This window comes from Petromyzon marinus, chromosome 38, assembly GCF_048934315.1.
Source record: "Petromyzon marinus isolate PM22_M1 ecotype Great Lakes invasive population chromosome 38, UKy_Petmar_22M1.pri1.0, whole genome shotgun sequence".
NCBI lineage: Eukaryota > Metazoa > Chordata > Hyperoartia > Petromyzontiformes > Petromyzontidae > Petromyzon > Petromyzon marinus.
The window spans coordinates 14,385,056-14,412,502 of NC_133704.1; the positions used below are offsets into that span (position 1 = coordinate 14,385,056).

The window sequence follows — 27,447 nt, forward strand, 5'->3', positions numbered from 1 at the left end:
GCTCACCTACCCGGAAGTGGCGTGCGAGCAGGCGGCCGTGGTCGCGAGAGAACCAAAATCCTCGCTCCCTCCTCCTGGCTCCCTCGTCCCTCCCTCCTCCCTCCTGGCTCCCTCTCGGCTCCCTCCTCTCTCCTCGCTGTCTCTGCTCGACTCCGCGATGGATAAATACGAGAAAATAAAAGTCGTAGGCAGAGGAGCCTTCGGGTGAGTGAGCGACTTGTGAGTGTGAGTATGTGAGTGTGTGAGTATGTGAATGAGTGTGTGAGTATGTGAGTGAGTGTGTGTGAGTATGTGAGTGTGTGTGTATGTGTGTGTGAGTGAGTATGTGTGTGTGTATGTGTGAGTGAGTATGTGTGTGAGTATGTGAGTGTGTGTGTATGTGTGTATGTGAGTGTGTGAGTGACTGAGTCAGCCGACCCGTGGCACCTGGGTCTGCCCCGTGACCTCCTGCCAGCGGGCGTTGGACACTTCACGTGGCCTCAAGGTGCACATAGCCTGGCACAAGCGTCGTGGTGACGTCATCGCCACTTAGTGGCGAATGGCGGTTGTTGTTGTTGAGTGTGTGTGTAAGTGTGTGAGTATGTGTGTGTATATGTGTGTGAGTGAGTGTGTGAGTGTGTATGTGAGTATGTGTGTGAGTGTGTGTATGTGTGTGAGTGTGTGAGTGAGTGTGTATGTGAGTTTGTGTGTGTGTGTATGTGTGTGAGTGTGTGAGTGAGTGTGTGTGTATGTGTGTGAGTGAGTGTGTGAGTATGTGAGTGAGTATGTGAGTGTGTGTATGTGAGTGTGTGTGTATGTATGTGTGTGTGTATGTGTGTGAGTGTGTGTGTGAGTGTTTGAGTGAGTGTGTGAGTGAGTGTGTGAGTGAGTGTGTGTGTATGTGTGTGAGTGTGTGTGTGAGTGTGTGAGTGAGTAATGTGCGTACGAGAGCGAGTCGACGTTAGGGTTGGTTACAGGTATGTGGTGTGAGCTAGCGGTGCCTCTCTGGTTGCTATGGTCGCTCTGGTTGCTATGGTTGCTCTGGTTGCTATGGTCGCTCTGGTTGCTATGGTCGCTCTGGTTGCTGTGTTCGCTCTGGTTGCTATGGTTGCTCTGGTTGCTATGGTTGCTCTGGTTGTTGTGTTCGCTCTGGTTGCTGTGTTCGCTCTGGTTGCTATGGTCGCTCTGGTTGCTGTGTTCGCTCTGGTTGCTATGGTTGCTCTGGTTGCTGTGTTCGCTCTGGTTGCTATGGTTGCTCTGGTTGCTGTGTTCGCTCTGGTTGCTGTGTTCGCTCTGGTTGCTATGGTTGCTCTGGTTGCTATGGTTGCTCTGGTTGCTATGGTTGCTCTGGTTGATATGGTTGCTCTGGTTGCTATGTTCGCTCTGGTTGCTGTGTTCGCTCTGGTTGCTATGGTTGCTCTGGTTGCTGTGTTCGCTCTGGTTGCTATGGTTGCTCTGGTTGCTATGGTTGCTCTGGTTGCTATGGTTGCTCTGGTTGCTATGGTTGCTCTGGTTGCTATGGTCGCTCTGGTTGCTATGGTCGCTCTGGTTGCTGTAGTCGCTCTGGTTGCTGTGTTCGCTCTGGTTGCTGTGTCGCCGCGTCGTGAGTAGCTGAGTAGTGGTGGAGTGGTCGTGCAGCAGCATCATCGTCGTCGTCGCCGTGATGATCTCTCCTCGGTGGCTAGGGGCGTTGCGTCGTCACGCGCTGTACCACGGCCTCTGCTCCGGATGACCACAGGCGCCACCGCTACTGGAGGGAGTTTGTAATCGTATCCATTTGTGCATCATCAGGGGTAACCGCATCTACTGCTGCCATGGTTTGTGCAGTGGCTGCGGTTTATGGTGGACCACGAACGGCTTCGTGGAAGCTGCTCGTGGAAGCTGCTCTATAAAAATGCATCGCAGCGCCCAGTGGCTTCTTCCTCACGTCGGACGCGAGAGCGTTCCAGACGGCTGCAGAAGTCGCGCATCTGAAAGCGCCGCGGGACGTTGCTTAGCAGCCAGAAGCCGCTGCTGCGAGGGTGACGAGCGGAGCGCCATGTGACGCTGCCTGTTCGTGACGCTCCTTGACAACAACAGGCGGATGAAGTAGTAGTAATAATAAAAAGTAGCAACACAAGCGGTCTGCATCAGGCGGATGAAGTAGTAATAATAATAATAAGTAGCAACACAAGCAGTCTGCATCAGGCGGATGAAGACTGCTTGTGTTGCGACCTGAAACGTCGTGGGGTTTTTGCTTTTATCTTTTTGTTTTCTATCCCCGTGACTTTACCGAAGGAACCAAGAAAATGAATTCCAGCAGGCACGAAAGTTTTAAATCTCAGCTCGGTCCGGCCCTGCGTCACCCCCGGCATGCTCTTGTGTCCCCCTCCTCCTCCTCCCTCCTATCCCGTCCTTCCTCCTGCCTCTTCCTCCTGCCTCTTCCTCCTGCCCCTCCTCCTCCTCCCTCCTACCTCCTCCCCCCGCCTCCTTCCCCCTCCTCTCCACTCCCCCGCCCCACCGTCCCAGGATCGTCCACCTGTGCTTGCGGAGGGACGAGTCCAAGCAGGTGATACTCAAGCAGATCCCCGTGGAGCAGATGAGCCGTGACGAGCGGCAGGCGGCGCAGAACGAGTGCCAGGTCCTCAAGCTGCTCAGCCACCCCAACGTCATCAAGTACTTTGAGAACTTCCTGGCGGACAAAGCCCTCATGATCGCCATGGAGTACGCGCCCGGTGAGGCCTTGTTGTCGTGGCGACGCCGTGGTACTGTTGGTAGTGTTTGTTGTTGTTGTTGTCGTCGTCGCTGTGATTGTTTGTGGGTAGTCTGACACGCAAGTTAGATTTTATCGTAAAATAATTTGGATAGCGCCTTTACACGCCGGAGCTTTGCAAGGAAGTAACAGCGGCACAACGTTTGGTGTGACGGTGGCGCTGAGTGAAATAGATGAGTGGAAGCGATGGGGGCGAATCCGCGATTGCTGGAATCGGTGGAAACGGAATTGATGATGAATGGATCTAATGAATGGGGTTACTGAGTGGTAGCCGTGTAATGAGAATGTGAAGAGGGAACGGTAACGGTGGTGGTTATGAGGGGGAGATTAAGGGTGGGGTCGTGGGGTGAGCTCGGGGTAACAGTGAGTGAGGAGCGGAAACTTAGTGAGAGAAGGTGACCGCTTGATGTGGAGGGGAAGGTTTGTTCTAGGGAAGGGGAGGGCGAGAAGAGAGAGAGACGGCGTGGATTGAGCACCAGGAGGAGGAACAGAGAGAGACAACGTGGATTGAGCACCAGGAGGAGGAACAGAGAGAGGGACGGCGTGGATTGAGCACCAGGAGGAGGAGGAACAGAGAGAGAGACGGCGTGGATTGGGCACCAGGAGGAGGAACAGAGAGAGACAACGTGGATTGAGCACCAGGAGGAGGAACAGAGAGAGAGACGGCGTGGATTGAGCACCAGGAGAAGGAACAGAGAGAGACAATGTGGATTGAGCACCAGGAGGAGGAACAGAGAGAGAGACAACGTGGATTGAGCACCAGGAGGAGGAACAGAGAGAGACAACGTGGATTGAGCACCAGGAGGAGGAACAGAGAGACGGCGTGGATTGAGCACCAGGAGGAGGAACAGAGAGAGACAACGTGGATTGAGCACCAGGAGGAGGAACAGAGAGAGGGACGGCGTGGATTGAGCACCAGGAGGAGGAGGAACAGAGAGAGACGGCGTGGATTGGGCACCAGGAGGAGGAACAGAGAGAGACAACGTGGATTGAGCACCAGGAGGAGGAACAGAGAGAGAGACGGCGTGGATTGAGCACCAGGAGAAGGAACAGAGAGAGACAATGTGGATTGAGCACCAGGAGGAGGAACAGAGAGAGAGACAACGTGGATTGAGCACCAGGAGGAGGAACAGAGAGAGACAACGTGTATTGAGCACCAGGAGGAGGAACAGAGAGACGGCGTGGATTGAGCACCAGGAGGAGGAACAGAGAGACGGCGTGGATTGAGCACCAGGAGGAGGAACAGAGAGAGAGACGGCGTGGATTGAGCACTAGGAGGAGGAACAGAGAGACGGCGTGGATTGAGCACCAGGAGAAGGAACAGAGAGAGACAACGTGGATTGAGCACCAAGAGGAGGAACAGAGAGACGGCGTGGATTGAGCACCAGGAGGAGGAACAGAGAGAGAGACAACGTGGATTGAGCACCAGGAGGAGGAACAGAGAGAGACAACGTGGATTGAGCACCAGGAGGAGGAACAGAGAGAGGGACGGCGTGGATTGAGCACCAGGAGGAGGAGGAACAGAGAGAGAGACGGCGTGGATTGGGCACCAGGAGGAGGAACAGAGAGAGACAACGTGGATTGAGCACCAGGAGGAGGAACAGAGAGAGAGACGGCGTGGATTGAGCACCAGGAGAAGGAACAGAGAGAGACAATGTGGATTGAGCACCAGGAGGAGGAACAGAGAGAGAGACAACGTGGATTGAGCACCAGGAGGAGGAACAGAGAGAGACAACGTGGATTGAGCACCAGGAGGAGGAACAGAGAGACGGCGTGGATTGAGCACCAGGAGGAGGAACAGAGAGACGGCGTGGATTGAGCACCAGGAGGAGGAACAGAGAGAGAGACGGCGTGGATTGAGCACCAGGAGGAGGAGGAACAGAGAGAGAGACAACGTGGATTGAGCACCAGGAGGAGGAACAGAGAGAGAGACAACGTGGATTGAGCACCAGGAGGAGGAACAGAGAGAGACAACGTGGATTGAGCACCAGGAGGAGGAACAGAGAGAGGGACGGCGTGGATTGAGCACCAGGAGGAGGAGGAACAGAGAGAGAGACGGCGTGGATTGGGCACCAGGAGGAGGAACAGAGAGAGACAACGTGGATTGAGCACCAGGAGGAGGAACAGAGAGAGAGACGGCGTGGATTGAGCACCAGGAGAAGGAACAGAGAGAGACAATGTGGATTGAGCACCAGGAGGAGGAACAGAGAGAGAGACAACGTGGATTGAGCACCAGGAGGAGGAACAGAGAGAGACAACGTGGATTGAGCACCAGGAGGAGGAACAGAGAGACGGCGTGGATTGAGCACCAGGAGGAGGAACAGAGAGACGGCGTGGATTGAGCACCAGGAGGAGGAACAGAGAGAGAGACGGCGTGGATTGAGCACCAGGAGGAGGAACAGAGAGAGACGGCGTGGATTGAGCACCAGGAGAAGGAACAGAGAGAGACAACGTGGATTGAGCACCAAGAGGAGGAACAGAGAGACGGCGTGGATTGAGCACCAGGAGGAGGAACAGAGAGAGAGACGGCGTGGATTGAGCACCAGGAGGAGGAACAGAGAGAGAGACGGCGTGGATTGAGCACCAGGAGGAGGAGGAACAGAGAGAGAGACAACGTGGATTGAGCACCAGGAGGAGGAACAGAGAGAGAGACAACGTGGATTGAGCACCAGGAGGAGGAACAGAGAGAGACAACGTGGATTGAGCACGTGGGAGGGCGAGAAGGCGACAACATCGATGGACACAAGCATGGCACGATACGGTGGGGCAAGACCACGAAGTGATTTGTAGACCAGGGTGTGAGGAATTTGAATGTTCAACGTTGTTTTCTGAGCATATCCCGTCTGCAAAGAAAGTTGCACATCATCTACGCTAATTTATTTGCGTGGAGAGCGCCTTCGCTCACGGCGCTTGGCCCGAGCTTGTGGATGGACGGTGACAGAATGGAACGGCTTTAAAGATGGCCCGGGGGGGGTGAGTTGAGGATTGAGGAAAGGAGTGGCAGCCATTAGCGGGGTGCTTGGGGGTCGCGGAAGGGTGAAGGGGAGGGACGGGGAGGAGTGGAGGGGAGGGAGGAAGAGGTTTGGGCGGTAACGGAGAAGAGGAGGTGAGGTTTTGAGAGAGGAATGGAAGGGTGTTCAGGAAGGGGGACTGCCTGCTCCCCGTGCAGGGCACGTAGATCCCAGCGGAGCAGTGCAGCCCTGCGGCGGGTTGCTCGCGCCGCCAAAACAACAACGACCACAACAACCACAACAACAACAACAACCACAACAACAACCACAACAACAACAAGAGGAGCCATTGTTTTCGAATTCGGTCAAACAAATGTCAATGTTTCAGGAGCCACACAACGCACTGTGGTGGTGGTGGTGGTGGTGAATACGAGATGGCAGTGGTCATTCATAAATAAATAACGTCCTCACTAAGCGCATGTCCTTTAAGGAGCCCCAGGTTGCCCACCCGTGCCCATGGTAAACTGGACTTTCATGGTAAACTGGATTCCCATGGTAAACTAGACTTCCATGGTAAACTGGACTCCCACTGTGAACTGTATTCCCATGGTAAACTGTATTCCCATGCTCTTTGGTTCTATTCGGTAAAGTCACGTAAAAAACAACCGAATAGAACCAAAGAGTATGGATCCTTGCAGTCACGAAACTTTAAATCTAGAATGGAATGTATTCCCATGGGAAACTGGACTTCCAGTGTAAACTGGACTTCCATGGTGTACACAATGCTATATATTACACTACACCACTATACTACATTGGTAACTCTTTTATCTTTAGAACTGCTTGTTGTGTTGAGGTTGTTGTCTTTCCCTCACACCTCCAATTCGCACGGTTGGCTACGTACGGTGCGAAAGAAGTTCAACATACAACAAACACACAGCAGACAACAAAGACAAATTTCCCCTGTATAGCCTGCACAGACTGTTAGGGCAAGTGCTGTTAGCGAGTAGCACCTATGAAGGTCGGCACGGCACACGAGGGGGTGGGTGGCCAGCACCACGCCCGACCGCCTTTGCCTCCCCAGTGGCGATGTTTACTACACACCGCACCAGGTACTCATTTGAGGCCGAGTCGACCTGGGGGAGGCCCAGGACCGGTTAAGATATTTTGGCACTGCTGTTGGTGGCCGTGAGCGAGAATCGAACTTGGGTCACCCGGGTTCGTAGCTAACCGCTGCTCTACCGCTCCCCACACACGACATACGTACAACATACGTACAACATACGTACTACATTCGTACTACATTCGTACGCGGTGGGGAACCTTTGTCTCCGTGGTGGCGGGGCGCAGGGGGCACCCTCGCCGAGTACATCCAGAAGCGGGGCGGCTCGCTGCTGGACGAGGACACCATCCTGCACTTCTTCGTGCAGATCGCCCTGGCGCTGCACCACGTCCACTCGAACCACATCCTGCACCGCGACCTTAAGACGCACAACATCCTGCTGGACAAGCGGCAGACGGTCGTCAAGATCGGCGACTTCGGCATCTCCAAGATCCTGAGCAGCAAGAGCAAGGCGTACACGGTGAGCGGCCGCGGCGCGTCGGAATCGTTCCGGTTCGCTTCCCGGTGAGGAAGAGGTGGGTGGGTGGGTGGGTGGGGTGGGGGGGTGAAATCGTCATCATCGATCGTCCTCCATCGGCGATGTGAGGAAGGAATCGTCAACGGTCGCACCCCCACCGAGTCACGTGGCCGGAGGGTCGATCTGGCGACTGGTGGGTAAGGGACGAGGCGTTGGCCGTGTCCGTGCGGTACGTGGACAAAGGGGGCTCAATGCACGGAGCCCAATGGGCTGTACCCATCGCACGCCAGGCGGCCCGCGTCCACTTGGAGAAATTATAATAAAAGTAAAATCATGCAGCAATTCTCGCCCCCCCCCCCGGTCTGATTCTGCGGCGTCGTTCCTCGTGGAGTCTCACGTGCGAGCCGTGTTATCCCATTTTGACCGTGACGTCACCGCACACACGTGTGGCGTTCTGTTTTTTTTTTAAATAACCTCGCAGGATCTTTGACGTCCGCAGACGGGTGCGTATCCACGATCCGTACACACACTTGTACTCACCAGGGCAGCCGCCGGGCTCAAATGGAGAATTAATTCTTGCAACAAGTGGAATATGCGTGCTCGCTCCAATGTTGTTGCTCGTAATAATAACTTTAAAAAAAATTTAAATGACAGAGTTTGGAAAGGCGGAATTATAATTATGATAACTATTCAGAAATTGTAGCGAGCACGGTTTTTTATGCCCTCCATGGTCTTGGCCCATCTTATCTGGTTTCTCTCGGGGCGCCACGGTGGCTAGGAGATGTTAACTACCTCGCCTGGTATGCAGGAGGTCGTGGGTTCGTTCCCGACCCTGACTCCTACTGCTGTATATTTGAAGTTTGCACGTTCTCCCCATGGCCGCATGGATTATTCTCTGGGTCCTCTGGTTTTCCCTCCACATTTAGAAGCAACATCACCACGCGTTTATAGAGTTTGGCTGCTGCTATACATTTCCACGTGATAAGCCACTTTGTTGACCTATCATTTGTGATAGCCAAGTAAGTAATTGGCTGTGTTAGCCAACTGCCTTTAACCCGTGGGTGATTCGTTGGCCTGCAGGTGGTGGGCACCCCGTGCTACATCTCCCCGGAGCTGTGCGAGGGTAAACCCTACAACCAGAAGAGTGACATATGGGCCCTGGGCTGCATCCTGTACGAGCTGGCGAGCCTCAAGAGGGCGTTCGAGGCCGAGGTGAGCCACCCGGCTCCCCCCCCCCCCCCGACGTGTCCCCTCCGCGCGTTCGTTTGGTAACGAGTTCGGAAGCGAGTCATCGTTCGCCTCTCTTGTACGTGCGCGCGTGTGTACGTACGTTGAACTTCTTTCGCGCCGTACGTAGCCAACCGTGCTCATCGGAGGTTGTATCGCCGCGTAGGTTCAAGCCAACATTTTGAGCTATGCCCTCCGCCACGCGACGGAGCCGAGCGAGTTGAGTTGTCGCGGACGAATGCGCCACACCGATTTGGGTTTGTGTCCGCACACCGGAGTGTGGAAAGAGCAAGCAAGCTTTGTTGACGGGCGCGGGACGTCGTTGCATCGTGGCACGGCTCGGTTTCTGGTTATCAGCCGGTGGGAAAAGCCACGCGGTGCCGTGCCGACCTCCCACGCTGGGAGCGGCTCGGACGCACGAGCGGATACAAGGTGGGGGGTACAAGGTGGGGGGGTACAAGGTGGGGGGGTACAAGGTGGGGGGGTACAAGGTGTGGGGGGGTACAAGGTGGGGGGGTACAAGGTGGGGGGGTACAAGGTGGGGGGGTACAAGGTGTGGGGGTACAAGGTGGGGGGGGTACAAGGTGGGGGGGTACAAGGTGGGGGGGTACAAGGAGTGGGGGGGTACAAGGAGTGGGGGGGTACAAGGTGGGGGGGTACAAGGAGTGGGGGGGTACAAGGTGTGGGGGGGTACAAGGTGTGGGGGGTACAAGGTGTGGGGGGGTACAAGGTGTGGGGGGTACAAGGTGGGGGGGTACAAGGTGGGGGGGTACAAGGAGTGGGGGGGTACAAGGAGTGGGGGGGTACAAGGTGGGGGGGTACAAGGTGTGGGGGGTACAAGGTGTGGGGGGGTACAAGGTGTGGGGGGGTACAAGGTGTGGGAGGTACAAGGAGTGGGGGGGTACAAGGTGGGGGGGTACAAGGTGTGGGGGGGTACAAGGTGTGGGGGGGTACAAGGTGTGGGGGGGTACAAGGAGTGGGGGGGTACAAGGTGGGGGGGTACAAGGAGTGGGGGGGTACAAGGTGGGGGGGTACAAGGTGTGGGGGGGTACAAGGTGTGGGGGGTACAAGGTGGGGGGGTACAAGGTGGGGGGGTACAAGGAGTGGGGGGGTACAAGGTGGGGGGGTACAAGGTGTGGGGGGTACAAGGTGTGGGGGGTACACGGAGTGGGGGGGTCAGAGTCGTCCGGCGCTTACGTGGCCGGCGGGGGCGCCGCTCTGCCGGCAGAATCTGCCGGCGCTGGTGCTGAAGATCATGAGTGGCAACTTCGCCCCCGTCTCGGACCGCTACAGCGGGGAGCTGCGCCAGCTGGTGGTCAGCCTGCTCAACCTGGACCCCAGCAAGAGGCCGCAGCTGAGCGAGGTGCTGTCTCACCCCGTGTGCATGAGCGCCATGATCCGCCTCTACATGGACATCGGCCGGGTGCCCGCCAGGTTTGTGTCCGGCGAGCCCGAGCTCGATCCACCGTGGCTAGGAGATGTTGACTACCTCGCCTGATAGACAGGAGGTCGTGGGTTCGATCCCGACCCTGACGCCTGCTGCTGCTGTATATTTGGAGTTTGCGTGTCTCTCCCTCTCCCCGTGGTCCCGTGGATTTTTCTCCGGGTCCTCCGGCTTTTACCCTCCACATTTAGAATCAACATCACCGCGCGTTTGGAGTATTTGGCTGCTAGAAATGTCTACTTGACGATAAGCCACTTTGTTGAGCTATCATTTGTGATATCCAGGAAGCTTCTGAGAAAGAAGATCTGTACAGCAGGTGTGTTCGTTAACATCTCCCAGCCACCGTGGCGCCCTCCACCACGTTCAGTCATCTCCCCCTCCTCGCCTCCCCGTTCACTCCCATCCAGCTCCCATGTTAAGGAATAGGATTTGTCGTCGTCATCGTCACCATCATTAGCCATGATCAATCCACTGCTGGACGAAGGCTCCCCAAGCGGGTTTCCTGCGCACGGGAACCGTCGTCACCACGCGATTGCTCCTCCCTCTCCGTTAGTTTTGGTCACGGGTTTTTTTGTATTTGTAAAAAAAAATTGTTTTTATTTAAATCGTACTGGCGATGTCGATTGCAGGATGGAAAAGCCGATGATGCTGCTGTCGCTGGACGCACAGGGCAGGGCGAGGCAAGTGTGTCGCCCCCGCTTCCCGCGTGAGTATCTTCACGCTCGCCCATCGTTCAACCGCACTCCCTTCGCCCCCTCTGTGCGGGAGCCGATTGGCTCAAGATTATTGCAAGGCCCTGGGATGAATGTTGCGTTGTGGCTTGGCTCTCCAGCACACGACCGGCTAGTGCCGCACTCGTGACGAATTGGCACGTTCTGCGTACGTGACAACCCTTACCGGTTGGCCGTGTCGGGCGGTGGCGGGTTGAACGACACAACGTTTATATTTTTACGCGTCGTGAGTAACGTCGTGAGCAACCCGGACTGGTCTGGGTGCGAGCAACCAATCAAATCTCCCCCTCCGTCTCCGCGTCCCGGCCGACGGCGCCAGTGTCCGGGGACGGAGCGCCGGCCGGGAGCACCGGCAGGGCAGGGGCTGCCCCCCCGCCGCTCTCCTCCGTCTACATGTGGGGCAGCGGGACGCTGGCGCCCGTCAAGCTGGCCATGCCCAACACGGAGGTGCTGCAGGTGGCGGTGGGGCGCACGCAGAGGGCCGGCGTCACGCGCAGCGGCAGGCTCATCGTCTGGGAGGTGAGCACAACGTGGAACTCACCGAAGACTTAAGCTTGCTTGAATTGTCCAGAGCACCTCCGCGTGCCTCGCCATCGCATCGTCGTCGTCGTCGTCGTCATCGTCGTCATCAAGGCGCTCTGCTGCAGTTGCTCCCCGTGGGTGGGGGGCTGGGGGCCCCGGTTGCAGCTGTCTCTGTGCAGAACGAGGTGTCGCAATCACAATATTTATTCACGCCCGCGCGGGACGACCCGGAAACGTGGGGTCACACAGCTTCACGCCAGGCTTCTTCATCTTTATTATGATGATGGCGATGATGATGATGGCGATGATGGTGATGATGGTGATGATTGTGATGATGGCGATGATGATGGCGATGATGATGATTTTGGTGATTGTGACGATGCCGAAGATGGTGATGATTTAATAATGGTGATGATTGTGATGATGGCGATGACCCCGATGACGTTAACAGTGATAAGGCTGATGACGACGACGATGATCATGAGCCGAGTCTCTCCACCCTAAGAGTGGATCGCTGTGAGCACCGTGTCACTCAGCTCTTCCATCCTCCCCACTGTCTGCTACCTGCTGCACCCTGCCCGCTGCACCCTGCCCGCTGCACCCTGCCCACTCCCCATTCCCCGCTGCCCACTCCCCGCTGCCCCGCGGTCTGCGTGCGTGCAGGCCTCTCCGGGCACGGTGGGCGACGCTGCCCTCCCCGGCTCGGTTGGCAGCGTCCAGCCCCAGCTCGTGTCGCGCTTCCTGGAGGGCCAGTCCGGGGTCACCATTCAGCACGTCTCCTGCGGCGACCTCTTCACCGCATGCCTCACCGGTCCGCGTGTGTGTTCATGTGTGTCTTCATGTGTGTCTTCATGTGTGTCTTCATGTGTGTCCCCGTGTGTATCCGTGTGTGTGTCCCTGTGTGTCCCTGTGTGTCACCGTGTGTTCGTGTGTGTTCATGTGTGTGTTCGTGTGTGTTCGTGTGTTTTCGTGTGTGTCCCTGTGTGTTCGTGTGTGTTCATGTGTGTTCGTGTGTGTTCGTGTGTCCCCCTGTGTGTCCCTGTGTGTGCGCTCGTGTGTGTTCGTTTGTGTGCTCGTGTGTGTCGTGTGTGTTCGTGTGTGTCAGTGTGTGCATGTGTGTGTTCGTGTGTGTGTTCGTGTGTGTGCTCGTGTGTGTTCGCGTGTGTCATTGTGTGCTCGTGTGTGTCAGTGTGTGTTCGTGTGTGTCAGTGTGTGTTCGTGTGTGTCAATGTGTGCGTGGGGAGCGGTAGCGTAGCGGTTAGCGCTACACTGCACTGCGGACCCGGCGACCCGAGTTCGATTCCTGCTCACGGCCACCACCAGTGACGATTATCTGAACTGGTCCTAGGCCTCCCCTAGTTCGACTTAGCCTCAAATGAGTACCTGGTGCGGTGTGTAGTAAACATCGCCGCTGGGGAGACAAAGGTGGCCGGCCGTGGTGCTGGCCACCCACCCCCTCGTGTGTCACAGTGCCGGCCTTCATAGGCAGTGATGCTGGTTGTTGTTGTTGTTGTCGTCGTTGTTGTTGTCTCGTGCCCTTGCGAGCTTTTGCATCTTGTCACCGTGCGAACCCGGGCCTTCTGTGTCGTTGTTTCCAGACAGGGGGATCCTCATGACCTACGGCAGCGGCAGCAGCGGCTGCCTTGGCCACGGCAGCTACAGCGACGTCGCACAGGTACCGTGGGGCATCGTGGGATGATGATGATGATGGGATAATGGGTTGAGAGAAATGGGATGGGATGATGGGATTTGTTACGGCGATGGGATGAGATTGGAAAGATGACGTCAGTGGACGAGATGATGGGATGACAATGAGTGGCTAGTCCAGGACGCCCAGTGTGTTGGAGAGTAAACCCACTACAACATTTACAATTTGAGTACCGTGACGTTTCGCTGATAATTACCACCAGCATCATCGGGCTGTGTCACCATGCTTGGTTGACGTGACAAACCTTACTCATTGGCCGTGGCGGGTGGTGGCGGGTGGTGGCGGGTGTAACGACACCACGTTCATATTTACGCGACCTAACCCAAAAAATAAACCTCTGTTACGGTGTTTTTGTGCACTCTTATGGGACCACTCCTATTGGGTCCGGCCCATGACAAGTGCGTGCCGACGGCACGGAGTTCGCCCACCTGGAATAACAGCGCCGTTTTACGTCTGTTGCAAGAACTGGCTCAGGCTCGGGGATGGATCCTGAACATTTGCCGGGAACCAGTTCCTGGTCTTCGGGCCGACGTTTGGCGGATCGCCCAAATGTTGTGAACTCCCTTCCCGTGGGTGTCGAGGTGTCGAGAACCGTGCCTCGTCAGAAGGCGGCTCAGCAAATGTGGGCTCCACCTCTTCCGTCTGTGCGGGTGTGTGTTGAACTTCTTTCGCACCGTACTTACCCCACCGTGGCTAATTGGAGGTGCGGGGGAAAGGCAACAAACTAAACACAAAAAGCAGTTCTAAAGAAATTAGTTTGTTGATCTAGATGATGATTTAAAAGTGCGTAGCGCTCAGTGCGCTTACTAATGTCGGAAGGAAGAACGTTCCAGACGTCCGCAGAAGAAGCGCGTCTGAAAGCGCCGCGCGCGATGCGACGACCACCGACGTCTTTGTTCCATGGCCAGCCAGAAGCCGCCGCCGCCTCTGCGAGGATGAGCGGAGTTGGCGTGCTGATGGTGGTTTATGCTCCTTGACGAGATCGGTGAGGTGTGGTGGTTAATTTGTGGCGAGCGCTTGGTGTGTAATGGGTGCCAACTTACAACGACGCTTTCGTTCGGCAACCGGAAGCCAATGGAGCTGAGCGAGCGCTGTGCGGACGCGTGTGATCGTGTTGCCCCCCTCGCTCCCACGTGTATAATGAACATTCGCTCATTGACCAGTGACACCTTCATATGTAGGGGATGGCAGAGCTCTGGTGTGAAGGGGGGGGACTTGACATCGGCTTCACACCGCATGGCTGTGGTTCCTCCTCCCGGCGCCTCTCAACGAGAGAGGGGGGGGGGGGGGGGTGGGGCAGCGGTAGTGAGGGCTCCGATGAGGAGGTAGAAGGATTATGAGGAGATAGAGGAGGAGGAGGCGTTGAGCACCCCCTCGTCGTCCAAGTCCGACGACGATGACTGACGAGGAGACTGGAGCCAACTTCGTCATCGCCATCGCCGCTCCATCGCCGCGTCAGCGCCGCCGTAGCGTACATCAGCGCTCGCATCACTACGTCATGGTGCGATAGAAGCTCTGCACACACACACACACGTGACGTGGGGTGCGAGCGAATGCTCTTGGTATTACTCTTTGTGTCGTTGGCAGCCCAAGATTGTGGAAGCGCTGCTGGGCTACGAGATTACCCAGATGTCCTGCGGGATGTCGCACGTCCTGGCGGTGAGCAATGAGCAAGAGGTGTTTGCCTGGGGCAGAGGAGACAACGGTAAGACTTCCAACCTCCCACGAAAACTGAACTCGTAAACTGGTTTTCTTTCAGTTTTACCAGGTAAGGCCCCCCCACTGAGCTATGTAGCTGTTTTTTCAGAAGCTGACCTAGCTATCACAACTTCATCATCGCCACAAATGTGATAGCTCAACAAAGTGGATTATCATTATGACGCGGCAATGTATATCAGCCCAAATACTCAATAACCCCCACTATTACCACCACCCCTCTCGGCGTTGGCGAGGCGCTCATCCAGCAGTGGAACGACAAATGGGGGTCTCGTTTTTTTTCCCGGCTTTTATTATTCGCTCGTCTCACTTCCTGCGTCGTCCACCGATGGCATCATCGCTCTTCAACTTTGAACAATTTTGTTATTTAGCGAACGCTATTTCACGCGACTTCCCACAGCCAAAACACCGGATGCATTAACGACGTAGATATAGCCAAGTAGAGATGTTGTTCCTCGGGTGGATGTCAGCCCCCGCATTGCCACAGAGCCGCTTTGCATCCCCTCCTCCGGCACGTGCACGGCGACCAGTCCGCCCGGCACGCCGCGCCGCACAGCTCCCCACTCTTCAACGGAACCACGGGGGCCGAGGCCTATACGTTGAGTTTTCTCATGCGCACGGTGGGCGCGTGCAATTCCTCGTCGGTGCCGCCCTCCGCACGCGTTGCCGTCGTCCGTTACGCGTGGCACCTTCCCACGGGGGCAGGGACGGCTCGTGCGCGCCCCCGTCGCCTGATTACCCCGCCCTCTACCCACAATACCTCTTGTGTTTGTTTTTGTCACTTGCTCTGCACCCCGACGGGTGCCACTGATGGGAAGGAATGGAGGCGATCGCTGCTCACTTTTGGCAGAAAAATTGCCACAATGTCATGAACTCCCTTTGCTTTGAAGCCAATCTGAGGCAGCTCTGTAGTGTCCGCTTCCGTGGGCCGTTCCCTCCGCGCACGACGGATTGCGTTGCCGCACGAGACATGCGAAGAAGCGATTCTTTGTTACGTTCCGCAATGCTGCCGGCGTCAAAGTAGGGTGCCACAGTGGCTAGGAGATGTTAACTCCCCCACCTGGTATGCAGGAGGTCATGGGTTCGATCCCAACCCTGACGCCTGCTGCTGCTGTATATTTGGATTTTGCGTCTCTCTCTCTCTGCCCGTGGTCGTGTTGATTTTTCTCCGGGTCCTCCGGATTTTCGCTCCCCATTTATAATCAACATCGCCACGCATTTCAAAGTATTTGGCTGCTGCTATAAATGTCCACATGACGACAAGCCACATCGTTGAGCTATCATTTGTGATAGGCCAGGTTACTTCTGCCAAAGACGCTATATAGTTCAGTGGGCCTGGTACAATAAAAAAGTCAGTTGTAGTTCAATATGAATGCTTATTTATAATAAACAAACCCACACATGTCACGAAACTTTCCGTAACGACACCGGCACGCGGACTCAGCCCCGTGTGCATCTCTCGGCGTCTTCGTGCGTCTCTCCGTCTCTCTGTGTGTCTCTCTGTCTCTCTGTGCATCTCTCTGTCTCTCTGTGTGTCTCTCTGTCTCTCTGTGCGGCTCTCTGTCAGTGTGTCTCTGTGCATCTCTCTGTCTCTCTGTGCGTCTCTCTGTCTCTCTGTGTCTCTCTGTCTCTCTGTGCATCTCTCTGTCTCTCTGTGTGTCTCTCTGTCTCTCTGTGCGTCTCTCTGTCTGTGTGTCTCTGTGTGTCTCTCTGTCTCTCTGTGTCTCTCTGTCTCTCTGTGCGTCTCTGTGTCTCTCTGTCTCTGTGTCTCTTTGTCTCTCTGTGTGTCTCTCTGTCTCTCTGTGTCTCTCTGTGTCTGTCTGTCTCTCTGTGCGTCTCTCTGTCTCTCCGTGCGCATCTCTGTCTCTCCATGCGTCTGCGCGTGTCTCTCCAATCCCCCAGGGCGCCTCGGGTTGGGCAATCAGGAGCTCCACCTGTGCCCGCAGCCGGTGGCCGTCCCTCCGCCCTACGAGCCGTGCACCGCGCACTGCGGCATCGACTGCTCCATGACGTCACCTCCAGCGGCAGGCTCCTGGCCTGCGGCAGCAACCGGTACGAGCTGGGTTCAAAGTCTCATTTCTCTACCACTGCTCCTCTGTGGTTTGTTTATCGTCCTTCCCCCGCACCTCCGATTAGCGCGATTGGCTACGTACGGTGCGAAAGAAGTTCAACGGACGAAACTAAAACTATTAAACCAAACAATTTTTTTATTTTACCAGGTAAGGCCCACTGAGCGATGTAGCTCTTCGTCAGAAGTGACCTGGCCACAAATGATAGCGTAACAAAATGGCTTAATACGATGTAGAAATGTATGGAGCCAAATACTCTAAACGCGTTTTTCTAAATGTGGAGGGAAAACCCGCAGGAACCGGAGAAAAATCCACGCGACCGCGGTGAGAGAAAGACGCGCAAATATACAGCAGCAGCAGACATCAGGAATCGAACCCAAGGCTCCTGCATGCCAGGCGAGGTAGTTAACATCTCCTAGCCACCGCCTACATACAAAGACAAATGATCTCCCCCCCTTCCCGTCACGTGTAGCCTTAACAGACTTGGGGCAAGAGCTGTTAGCAAGCACCTATGAAGGCCGGCACTGTGGCACACGAGGGGGTGGGTGGCCAGCGCCACGCCCGGCCGCCTTTGTCTCCCCAGTGACGATGGTTTACGCACCATGCCAGGTACTCATTTGAGGCCGAGTTGACAACTGCACCGGGACGTATGCCCCCCTGGCCCCCCCCCCCGCCCCCTCTACGTCTGCCCGACGCGAACCGCAGGTACAACAAACTGGGCCTGGATAAGATCTCGCACGACGGCGACGACGCCGCGTGCCCCGCGGAGCAGACGGAGGAGTCGCTGGTGCTCTCGCCGGTGCAGTCCAGCCCGCTGGACGGTGCCCGGGTGGTCCACGTGGCGCTGGGCACCGCTCACTCCGCCGCCGTCACAGGTGGGGCGCGAGTTGTGTTCAGATGCTTGAACAGCAAATATAAACCTTTTGCAAGGAATCAAGTTCCCGCATTAATCACACACGGTACTTGTTGTGAACGTGCAAACAAAAACATGCGCTGATAATTATACGTGGCGTTGTCTTTGAAACTGATTTGGCCGACACCAGAGACGGCCTTCGTTAGGGCATAGTCTCACCAGTGTCAGACCGGGGAACGACGCCAAAAGGCGAACATGATGTATGTCGACATTCTTTCGCACTGTACGTAGCCAACCGTGCTGATCAGATACTTAAATCTCCGTCTGCCTTGTCTTCGTCGCTCTCCTTCACCTCCGTCGTGTGCATCGTCCTCAAAATACCGAGCTGAGCAATTCTGCACGTAGCGCTCGTGCCATTGTGACGGACTCGGTCGTCAGTCGTGACGCGGTCAGTCGTGGCACGTTTGTAATCCACCAGGACGCACTCTCTCTGGTGTGTCCGTCTGTCCCGTCTCTCTTTGCCTCGTGTGTAGGGCGTCTCACTCCGCCTCCATCTCCCCCGTCTGTCTCGTCCTGTCCCTGCACCCCCCCGTCTTCCTCTCTTCGGTCACCGGCCCTGGCAAATTCTTTGCCGATCTCGCCGCGTCTCGTCGTGCAGACACGGGCACGTGCTACACGTTTGGAAGCAACCAGCACGGGCAGCTTGGCGGGGGAGCTCGCACGAGCAGCCGGGCGCCGCAGCCGGTGGACGGGCTCGGCGGGGTGAAGGTGGTGCAGGTCACGTGCGGCGACGCCTTCACCGTGGCCGTCGCCGAAGGTGACGACGACGGTGCCGCTGCTGCCGCCGCCATGTGCACGTGTGAACGTGCGCGTGTGAACGTGCGTGTGTGTGAACGCGCACGTGAACGTGCGCGTGTGAACGTGCGTGTGAACGTGCGTGTGTGGGGAGCAGTAGTGTAGCAGTAGTGTAGTGAGTGCGCTGCATTACGAACCCAGAGACACAAGTTCATTTTCCGCTCACGGCCACCAACACCGGTGACAATTATCTCAACCGGTCCTGGGCCTCTCCTAGGTTGCCATGAGGTGGTGCTGGCCACCCACCACCTCGTCTGTCGTGCCGGCCTAATATGGGGGATCTCTGTTATCTTTGTGTGTGTCTGTGCACTCCCCGCCTTCACCAACACGCACTGACCAGTGCGAAATAACCCTCACGGTGTGGGGGAGGCTCTCATCCAGCAGTTGAATGGTGAAAGGTCTGTAACCATGACCACCTTATGCTGGGGGGGTGGGGGCCTCTTTGCTCAGAGCACTTGGCTCAGACGCCCCATCATCAATATTGTCACTCCCGTGGTGATAAATTAAGTAACACTTTGTGTGGAGTCAGAGGTTGTTGTTTTTTGCACAGACTGGGCCCACCGCTGTAGGAATGGGGAATTTCCACCACCGGCAATGGAGATGAGCACTCAAGCAATGCTCCCTTGTCTCGCTGAAACATCCCCCGCTCGTGCGTGCGTGCGTCTCTCCGGTTTAGTTTCACGCAAGCCGCGCCAACGCGCGTTCACGCATGATGACTCGCGTTTGTGTCGTAAAAACCACGAGTTAACTTCGTTGCACAATGATAACCTGTGCAGATCCGTGCTCACGCGCGTGCGTGATTCTCTCGTGTGCTCGTGCCAGGAGGGCAAGTGTTCACGTGGGGGAAGGCCGCGCGGGGGAGGCTGGGCCGGACCGACGGCGAGGCCTGCGTTCCTGGGCCCGTGCAGCTCCAAGAGAGGTTCCCCTACGCGGTCACCTCCGTGTCCAGCCGGCACGGCAACACGCTGCTCTCCGTGCACTGTGCCTCACAGTGCCGCTGACACCGCCGCCGCTGCCGGCACGGCGTCGGCGTGACCGACGGTCCTGCGTCAACGCCCAAATTCCTCGCGGCGGCGGCGGCGGCGGCGGCGGTGCCGGTGGCTTGCCCAAGCTCCACTCACAATGTTGAACATTGTGATGCCTCTGGATCGACCATCCACCCATTGTTGATGTTACTGGGTGATTTTAATAATTTTGACCTTTGTTCTTAACTGCCAAACTGCTTGCCTCAATGTCACTAACATTACCAAGTTTGGTTATACCTAGAACTCCTCCTGGAAGGCCTCTCCATTGATGTTTGAGGGTTGTTTGACCATACCTCCCCACACTGGTCAATGTGGGTTAGTGAAGCGTGGGGCAGGACCACGTGGTGAGATATCCCTCGCCACGGATATCAGCCTGCGGCCAGGAATCGAACTCCGCTCACCGAACTCAGCGTGCCGACCGCTGCACCGCCGCTCCTCCCCAGGTTGGGCTAGGATGATCAAATGTGTGCTGGGATATATGTCGCGGGATGTGATACAAAATCACGAACAGTTCACTGTGCCACTGAACAAAACGTTCCGATTTTTTATTGTCAATACATTTGTATTTATATTTACGTGCGTGGGGCATTACTTACATACTACACGGGTGGCACATTGGTTTACCCCTCCCCCCCACACAACCCCCCCTCCTACTGCTTCCCCACACAGCCCCCCCCCTCCTGCTCCCCCACACAGCCCCCCCTCCTCCTACTCCCTATAGCCCCCCACATTTCTCCCCACGGGAACAGATGCCCCAAATTGAATCGTTTTTTCTCATGTCGCGCGAATCCCCCTTCTTGACGTCGTCACTGCGCCTTCTGGTGGCACTGGTGCCACTGTGCCCGCCACTCGTCGGCCTGCAGGAGGCTTGCCGAGATGGCCCAGCCGGCGCTCCGCAGCCCGGCGAGCACCTCTGGGAAGAGGCGCGTCGCGAAATCTTGAGACGCCGACATGCAGGGGTCGCCGGCGGTTATTTCTGCGCAAACGAAACGAGAGCCAAAGTAAACATCGAGATTCTTAAGGTTGAAATTTAGCAACCGCCCGATGGGTTAGGTAAAAAAAACTGGTTGCCAATTTTTTCACGCATCGTCATCATCATCAAGAACCATGGGGCAGATAGCCCCGCGGGTGTCCACTGCACGTTTCGTCATTTGTTCCCATTTTCCTCTCTGTCATGTAGTGCTAGTATGGTCAAGCAGGGCCACACCTATCTGGCACCAATCTCTTATTTTGTGGTCATGAGATTCGCTCTGTTAGGTCTTCCTCTCTTTCCGGTTCCTTCCATTCTTCCCGAACAACACCATTTTTTATTACTTCTCTTTTTGCCATACCTCTCAGGTTCATTGCCATTTACCCAGAGAATCCCTCTCACCGAGCGAGTCTTCGGAATTTCGGGACTTACTGCCAAGTATGGAAATTTAAATGGCAATTTTTTTTATTGGCAACCTTCTGATTGCGAGCGGCACGCTGGAGCTCGGAGACAACGCCACTGACACGAGGCCCCAAGGAGCCTGCGTCTCTCCCCGCGGTCACTGCGCGTGGATTTATCTCCGGGTCCCTCCGGTTTTCCCCTCCACATTTAGAATCAACGTCACCACGCATTTAGAGTAGTTGGCTGCGAGAAATCTCCACATGATGATCATGATGATAAGCCCACATATCATTTGTGGCCAGGTCACTTGTGAAAAAACAGCTAGACAGCTCAGTGGGGCCTTGCCTGGAATAAAGTGCCCCCACTGTCACGTGCTATGCATAAGGGCCGCTACGACTCGCCTCTCTGCAGCTGCAGGAAGCCGTCCCGGTGCTCCGCGGCCACCTCCACGGTGGCCCCGCGCGGCAGAGCGAGGCTCAACAGCTGTGCGTGGAAGCAGGCCCCGACGATGTCGCTCGCGCCGGACGAGTAGTGCAGGACGATCGAGACCGCTCCTGTACGACGCCCGCCCGAGAATCAGAGGCAGCCTCCACCCGTCTTGGCGAAGGTCGGGGCAAGGTGCCGTCTGTCGAGCGGCACCCGCCAAGGTCATCGACGGGGACGCGTGCGGCGGGAGGCCGCCCTGCCACGGGCCCCTGTTCTGGGTTAAGGGCTCCACGTCGAAACTCGCGAGGACCGTTTCCACCACGCCGCTCAGCGCGGGCTCACGAAGGTGCGGTGGTGGGTGGGGGTTCAGGTGTTGTACCGCGCGTACGTTGGAACTTCTTTCACACCGCATGTAGCCGACCGTGCTAATCGGAGGTGCGGGGGCAAGGACGACAAACTGAACACTGCAACACTCTAACAAGGTCAACGCTAATTAAAATTGCGAAGCGGTGAGAACGTTGACACGTGCTCCGTTCCTGGACACCGCTGAATCGACGGTCGGCACGGAGAACCGAGGTCTCCCTGGGCCGCCCCGTCCCGTGGGCTCCGGTGCAGTTACACCGCCTGCACACTCGACAGCCAAGCCACTGAGTTGCCTGTGGCACGGTCTGGCACGCAGCCGAACAAAGTCCCGGTCCCATGCAACCTGCCGCACTCACCGCGCGCTTTGTTTAGTCGGAGGAGGTACTTCCTGTTGCTTGCATCCTTCGGTAGTTCACTTGCCCTGCAACGCAACAAACGTAGTTCATTAGCCCTGCAACACAACAAACGTAGTTCATTAGCCCTGCAACGCAACAAACGTAGTTCATTAGCCCTGCAACGCAACAAACGTAGTTCACTTGCCCTGCAATGCAACAAACGTAGTTCATTAGCCCTGCAACGCCACAAAGGCCACACTGGCAAAGCGGACCGAACATGGAAACGGTCTCCAGCCAAGCGGAAACTGGGCTTTGTAAATGTTGGAAAGGGCCACGGTCAAGTCAAGTGTGGGAGCACACGCCCGGACGGCAGCATCCACTCTGGGTCGCTCAACCCCCAGGGGTCCCTTCCGGCAAAGCCCCCATAGCAAGCCCCCTTCCCCAGGGGTCCCTTCTGGCAAAGCCCCTCAAGCAAGCCCCCTTCCCCAGGGGTCCCTTCTGGCAAAGCCCCTCAAGCAAGCCCCCTTCCCCAGGGGTCCCTTCCGGCAAAGCTCCTCAAGCAAGCCCCCTTCCTATCCCCGAGTCTCGATCTGATGCAGCCTCGCGAGACCATGAGGCCATCCTCCTCGGCCTCTCCTCCAGCCCACGAGTTTCTCGAGCGCAGAGAATCCGGTGGGCAAGGGGTCAACGCGAAGGGGCAACTTCAACGCGAAGGGGCAGCGTCAATACAGAGGGGCAGCTTCAACACGGGGGGCAGCTTCAACACGGGGGGCAGCTTCAACACGGGGGGCAGCTTCAACTGGGAGGGGCAAGCGAGGAGCCACGTGCTCAAGGTGTGGAGAAGCCTCACGTGGTGATGACGTCGGCGAAGGGAACGCCAACGTTGACCGTGAGGGATTTGCCGAAGGCTGTGGGAATCACAAAGCAGGCGGTTGCCGTCCGAGCGTCTCGCGTGTGGCATCCCTCAAACATTCCATTTCGTCTCTTTCACCGTTTTATTGCACTTACGCTGCCGGTGTCGTGTACGTTTGTATGTGTAGAGGAGTAAAATGGGGACGTGACGTCATGTGTGCCGTCCAGTGCGATGACGTCACGGAACGTGGCATCATGCACGCTGGGGGGCTCGATGACGTCATGTCTCGTCTAGTATTTAAGGGGGACCCCGTGACAAAAGCGGGGTCACTGTGGGAACGGGTAGAGTGAGAAGGGTGGAGAGGGAACCAGGGGTAGAGAGGGATCGACGAGAGTCAGGAGTGAAGCCGCTGGTAGCCGTAGGAGGTGCTGCTCTTCCCGGTCGGTGGGGTTGGCTAGTGCCCCCATCCGACTCGAGGGAGAGAGACCGGAGCTAGCCGGGCTGGACCAGGACTTAGTGTAGGACCCCTAACCCCTGGGAAGTTGTCCCACCCTTTGTGCTATTGTAATACACTTAATAAACCTTTGGCGAAAGCCCTTACCTTCAAGCCGTCTCCGAGTCGTCGCCGGGAACTCCTCAACACATGTATTACATTACGTGACTTCCGCACAGCTGTGATCGACGTAGCACTCAGAAATCTCTCCGGATTCGGTGTGCAGTGAAAGCGGTGGCCACCCTCTCCACACACCTGTTCACGCTCACACCTGTTCACACAGACAGCCGCTCACCTGTCCTCCTCTGCCTGCCAGGTATAAGGACCGGTCGCTGTGTTCCTTACAGCCCGGGCATACGCACCTGTGAGATCTCAGCCTGGTGCCCTGTGGAGAAGGCCACGGCCCCACGGTGAGGGGCACCTCACACACACACACCTGCGTGAACACCTGTATGAGCACCTGTATGGAGAGCTGCATGAACACCTTTACACACAGCAAGGATCCCCCGTTAGTAGCGAGTCGCAGCACCTGTGAAGGCCGCCGGCACAACACACGAGCGGGGTGGTGGGCAGTAACCACGCCCGGTTTGTCTCTCTCCCCGGGTTGGTGATGTTTACACTCCGCACCGGGTATACATTTAAGGCTGAGTAGACCTAGGGGAAGGCCCAGGATGGGTTGAGACGCCCGTCACCTGGCGTTGGCTGCGAGAGAGAACTGAACTCGGGGGGGGGGTTTGGTGGTTCGGAGCGCGGCGAGAAAGCCGCCACACAAAATAACCACGCGGCTCGGCAGAGGGGTCAGGCAGGAAGCTTCGCTGCTGCCAGCGGGATTACAGAGAGGATCCCTCGTGGGTTTTCACTGCCGTTCGCTTCGGGGACACAGTGAGGCGTAAGCGTAGATTGAGGAAAGTATTTAACGGGGTCGGCTGGTTAAACTAAACTTTTTACGTGGTCTAACCCAAAAAAAACGCATTATGGATTAAACTAAATTATCAACAATTTTTTTCAGAAGCGACCTGGCCACCCACAAATGATAGCTCAACGAAGTGTCGTCTCGTGTGGAGGAGATGCGTAGCCCCAGCGAGGAGGTTCTGTGAACTCGTGTGTGGTTACGAGCAAGCGTCGTCCCCGCTCTCTCCGCGTCTGTCCAGGAGGCCGGTGCTCGCCGGGGCTGAGAATTTCACAGTCTTCATCAAGAACACAATCAGGTTCCCCAAGTTTGACTTCAGCAAGTGAGACATTCGACACACGCATATATACACGCACGTATATATGCACAAAGACAAAGCTGCCCCAAATAGCCTTAACAGACTGTAGGGGCAAGTGCTGTTAGCGAGTCGCACCTGTGAAGGCCGGAACGGCGCACGAGGGGGTGAGTGGCCAGCACCACGCCCGACCGCCTTTGTCTCCCCAGTGGCGATGTTTACACACCGCACCAGGTATTCACCTGGGGCTGAGTCGTCCTACGTGTGATTGTACGTGCGGTCACTGCATTGCACGCTTTCAGATACGCTTCTGCGGCTATCTGGAACGCTCTTCACTCCCCTACCAGGAAGGCACTGGAGCGGTGCACTTTTAAATCATCATCGAGATTGACAAACTCATTTATTTAGAACTGATTTGTGTTCAATTTTGATTTAAAGCTTTCGTGACTGCAGTAATTCATATTCTTAGTTATTTCGGTAAAGTCACGTTGAAGGGAAACAACAAAATAATACTATATATAATTATTTTTATATTGCTATATATTTTATTATTTTGTTGCTTCCCTTCAACGTGACTTTACCGAAAGAACTAAGAATATGATTTGTGTTCAGTTTGTTGTCCTTCCCCCGCAACTCCCGATTAGCACAGTTGGCTACGTACAGTGCGAAGGAAGTTTAACACACACACATATACACATACATGCACATATACATACATACATGGTTTTTTTTGTTTTTTTCAGTTTATTTATTTTGGTATAGCCCTGTGAGCCATTCGGCTATTGAATCGGGTGCAACCACAACAAAAAAAAACCTAAAACACGAACAAGAAAACATCTTAAAGTGACCATGTGACTGTGCAAACAGAAAATCCATGACAAAAACGGCAAAATATTCCTGAAAAAAAGCACCGTACACCAACGCTGTGCAAAAAAAATCCCAGTGGGATGCAAGTCAAACAACAGCCACAATAAAACTTAGATTAAGGCCATCAGTCTAACTCCGTACTACAACAAAACAAACATGTCCAACCCAAAAAAACGTTTTCGAAAATCACCAAAAAATAAAGCCATAATTGCAACGTAACAGTGATCATAGGGACTGTGACCGAATTTTTACAATAAACTACGTAAATAACATGTAACACCAAATCCTAGAGCCATAGCTGGCTGCATGAGTTACTCCACAACAACAGAAGCATCAGTCGGAGTATCAAATTTTGCAATGCACCTTTAAGATCAGCACGCTAAATCAAAATACAGATAATACTTTGCAGCGTCATCCGGAGCGAAACATTTTATTTTATTTTACGCCAATGAATAGCAGTGGCAGCAAGGGGTGTACAACTCCTCTAGAGCAGTTTTGAGAGAAGATCTCATTGGTAGCGATTCAAGTTGCAGTTTTTGTACGCCAATAGGGAATGTGAAGCTGGTAAATGAGCGAAGACCTGAGGTCAAATTTGTTCTTTGAAACAGAGAGGAGATCCAGTAGGTAGTCTGCGGATTTTTTTGTAAGTACATCGTGAATAAATAAGATCTGGTGCACAAGCCGTCGAACATTACGAGATGTTAAGTTTGACCCAATGTAGAAATCATAGTGGTGAGTCCTATATGGGCAGTTCAATGTAAATCTTAAGGCCGAGTGATAGATGGAATCAAGCTTCTTCAGTACAGTACTTGAGGCTGATTTATACACGATGTCACAGTAGTCAAGTAGAGGCAGTATGGTAGCTTTTATCAATTCCAAACGGAACATTGGGGGGAAGCAGTGCTTGTGTCGATACAGAAAACCAATTTTTATTTTTGTCTTTTTACCAATATAGTCAATGTGATCTTCAAAATTCAGTAGTAGAATGCAAGCGATGGTAAGCGAGCACCTATTAAGGCCTCCATCACACACACACAGACCTACATCGCACACACCTACATCACACACACACACCTCCATCACACACACCTACATCACACACACCTACATCACACACACCTGTACTGCACATACACACCCACCTGCATTTTGCACACACACACCTCCATCAGACACACAAACACCTTTACTGCACACACACACACTGCACACACACCTGTACTGCACGCACACACACCTGTACTGCACGCACACACACCTGTACTCCACGCACGCACACACACCTGTACTCCACACGCACACACACACACCTGTACTGCACGCACACACACACACCTGTACTGCACGCACACACACACCTGTACTGCACACACACACACACCTGTACTGCACACACACACACACCTGTACTCCACACGCACACACCTGTACTGCACACACACACCTGTACTGCACACACACACACCTGTACTGCACACACACACACCTGTACTGCACACACACACACCTGTACTACACACACACACCTGTACTGCACACACACCTGTACTGCACACACACACACCTGTACTGCACACACACACCTGTACTGCACACACACACACCTGTACTACACACACACCTGTACTGCACACACACACCTGTACTGCACACACACACACTGCACACACACACACACACACCTGTACTGCACACACACACACACCTGTACTATACACACACACACACCTGTACTACACACACACACACACCTGTACTGCACGGCACAGTGGTGCGGTACAGCAACTGCTCCGTCACTGTCACTGCCACCTCCACGTGACTCGAGGGAGCGCCAGAGGAGCCTCTTGTCTGGTGATATATAACAAAGGCAAAGATCCCCCGTGTAGCCTTCACGGACGGTTGGGGGCAAGTGCTGCTAGCGACGGCCGGCACGGCACCCTCGATGAGGCGTGGCCAGCACCACGCCCGGCCGCCTTTGTCTCCCCCAGTGTTAATGGTTACACTCCGCACCAGGCACTCACGGTACACCCTCACCCTGCCCTCGTCTCCGTGTGCCCCCGTGTCCACCCGTGTCCACCCGTGTGTCCGGCGTGCCAGGCGTAACGTGCTGGAGCGCGCCGA

At 55.4% G+C, this 27,447-nt stretch overlaps 1 protein-coding gene across 8 annotated transcripts; it reads left to right on the forward strand.

Annotated features, from left to right (window-relative positions):
- LOC142930411 (serine/threonine-protein kinase Nek8-like) lies at nucleotides 1–27,447 on the forward strand. Of its 8 annotated transcripts, XR_012946361.1 has the most exons (16): nucleotides 2–204; nucleotides 2,488–2,693; nucleotides 7,033–7,265; nucleotides 8,343–8,474; nucleotides 9,718–9,923; nucleotides 10,563–10,639; nucleotides 10,984–11,183; nucleotides 11,850–11,997; nucleotides 12,785–12,861; nucleotides 14,482–14,599; nucleotides 16,513–16,662; nucleotides 17,385–17,554; nucleotides 18,066–18,349; nucleotides 23,571–23,664; nucleotides 24,406–24,486; nucleotides 27,424–27,447. XR_012946361.1 is itself a non-coding variant. In XM_076072769.1 (15 exons), exons 1-15 carry the CDS (start codon nucleotides 158–160, stop codon nucleotides 23,574–23,576), a joined length of 2,151 nt encoding a protein of 716 aa, XP_075928884.1. In that variant the 5' UTR covers nucleotides 2–157; the 3' UTR covers nucleotides 23,577–23,664. The 8 variants fall into 8 exon arrangements, 5 of the variants coding, with proteins under 5 accessions (XP_075928883.1, XP_075928887.1, XP_075928884.1 ...); XM_076072769.1 differs by lacking the exons at nucleotides 24,406–24,486; nucleotides 27,424–27,447 and adding an exon at nucleotides 19,210–19,306; XM_076072768.1 differs by lacking the exons at nucleotides 23,571–23,664; nucleotides 24,406–24,486; nucleotides 27,424–27,447 and adding an exon at nucleotides 19,210–19,983 and having other exon boundaries at nucleotides 1–204.

Bases quoted from the DNA above. Each gene is read 5' to 3' on its own strand.
- LOC142930411 (XM_076072768.1), top strand. From the start codon at position 158: ATGGATAAATACGAGAAAATAAAAGTCGTAGGCAGAGGAGCCTTCGG. The intron at 8,475-9,717 runs GTGAGCCACCCG...CTCTGCCGGCAG, and splicing joins AGAGGGCGTTCGAGGCCGAG to AATCTGCCGGCGCTGGTGCT. The intron at 16,663-17,384 runs GTACGAGCTGGG...CGCGAACCGCAG, and splicing joins CTGGCCTGCGGCAGCAACCG to GTACAACAAACTGGGCCTGG.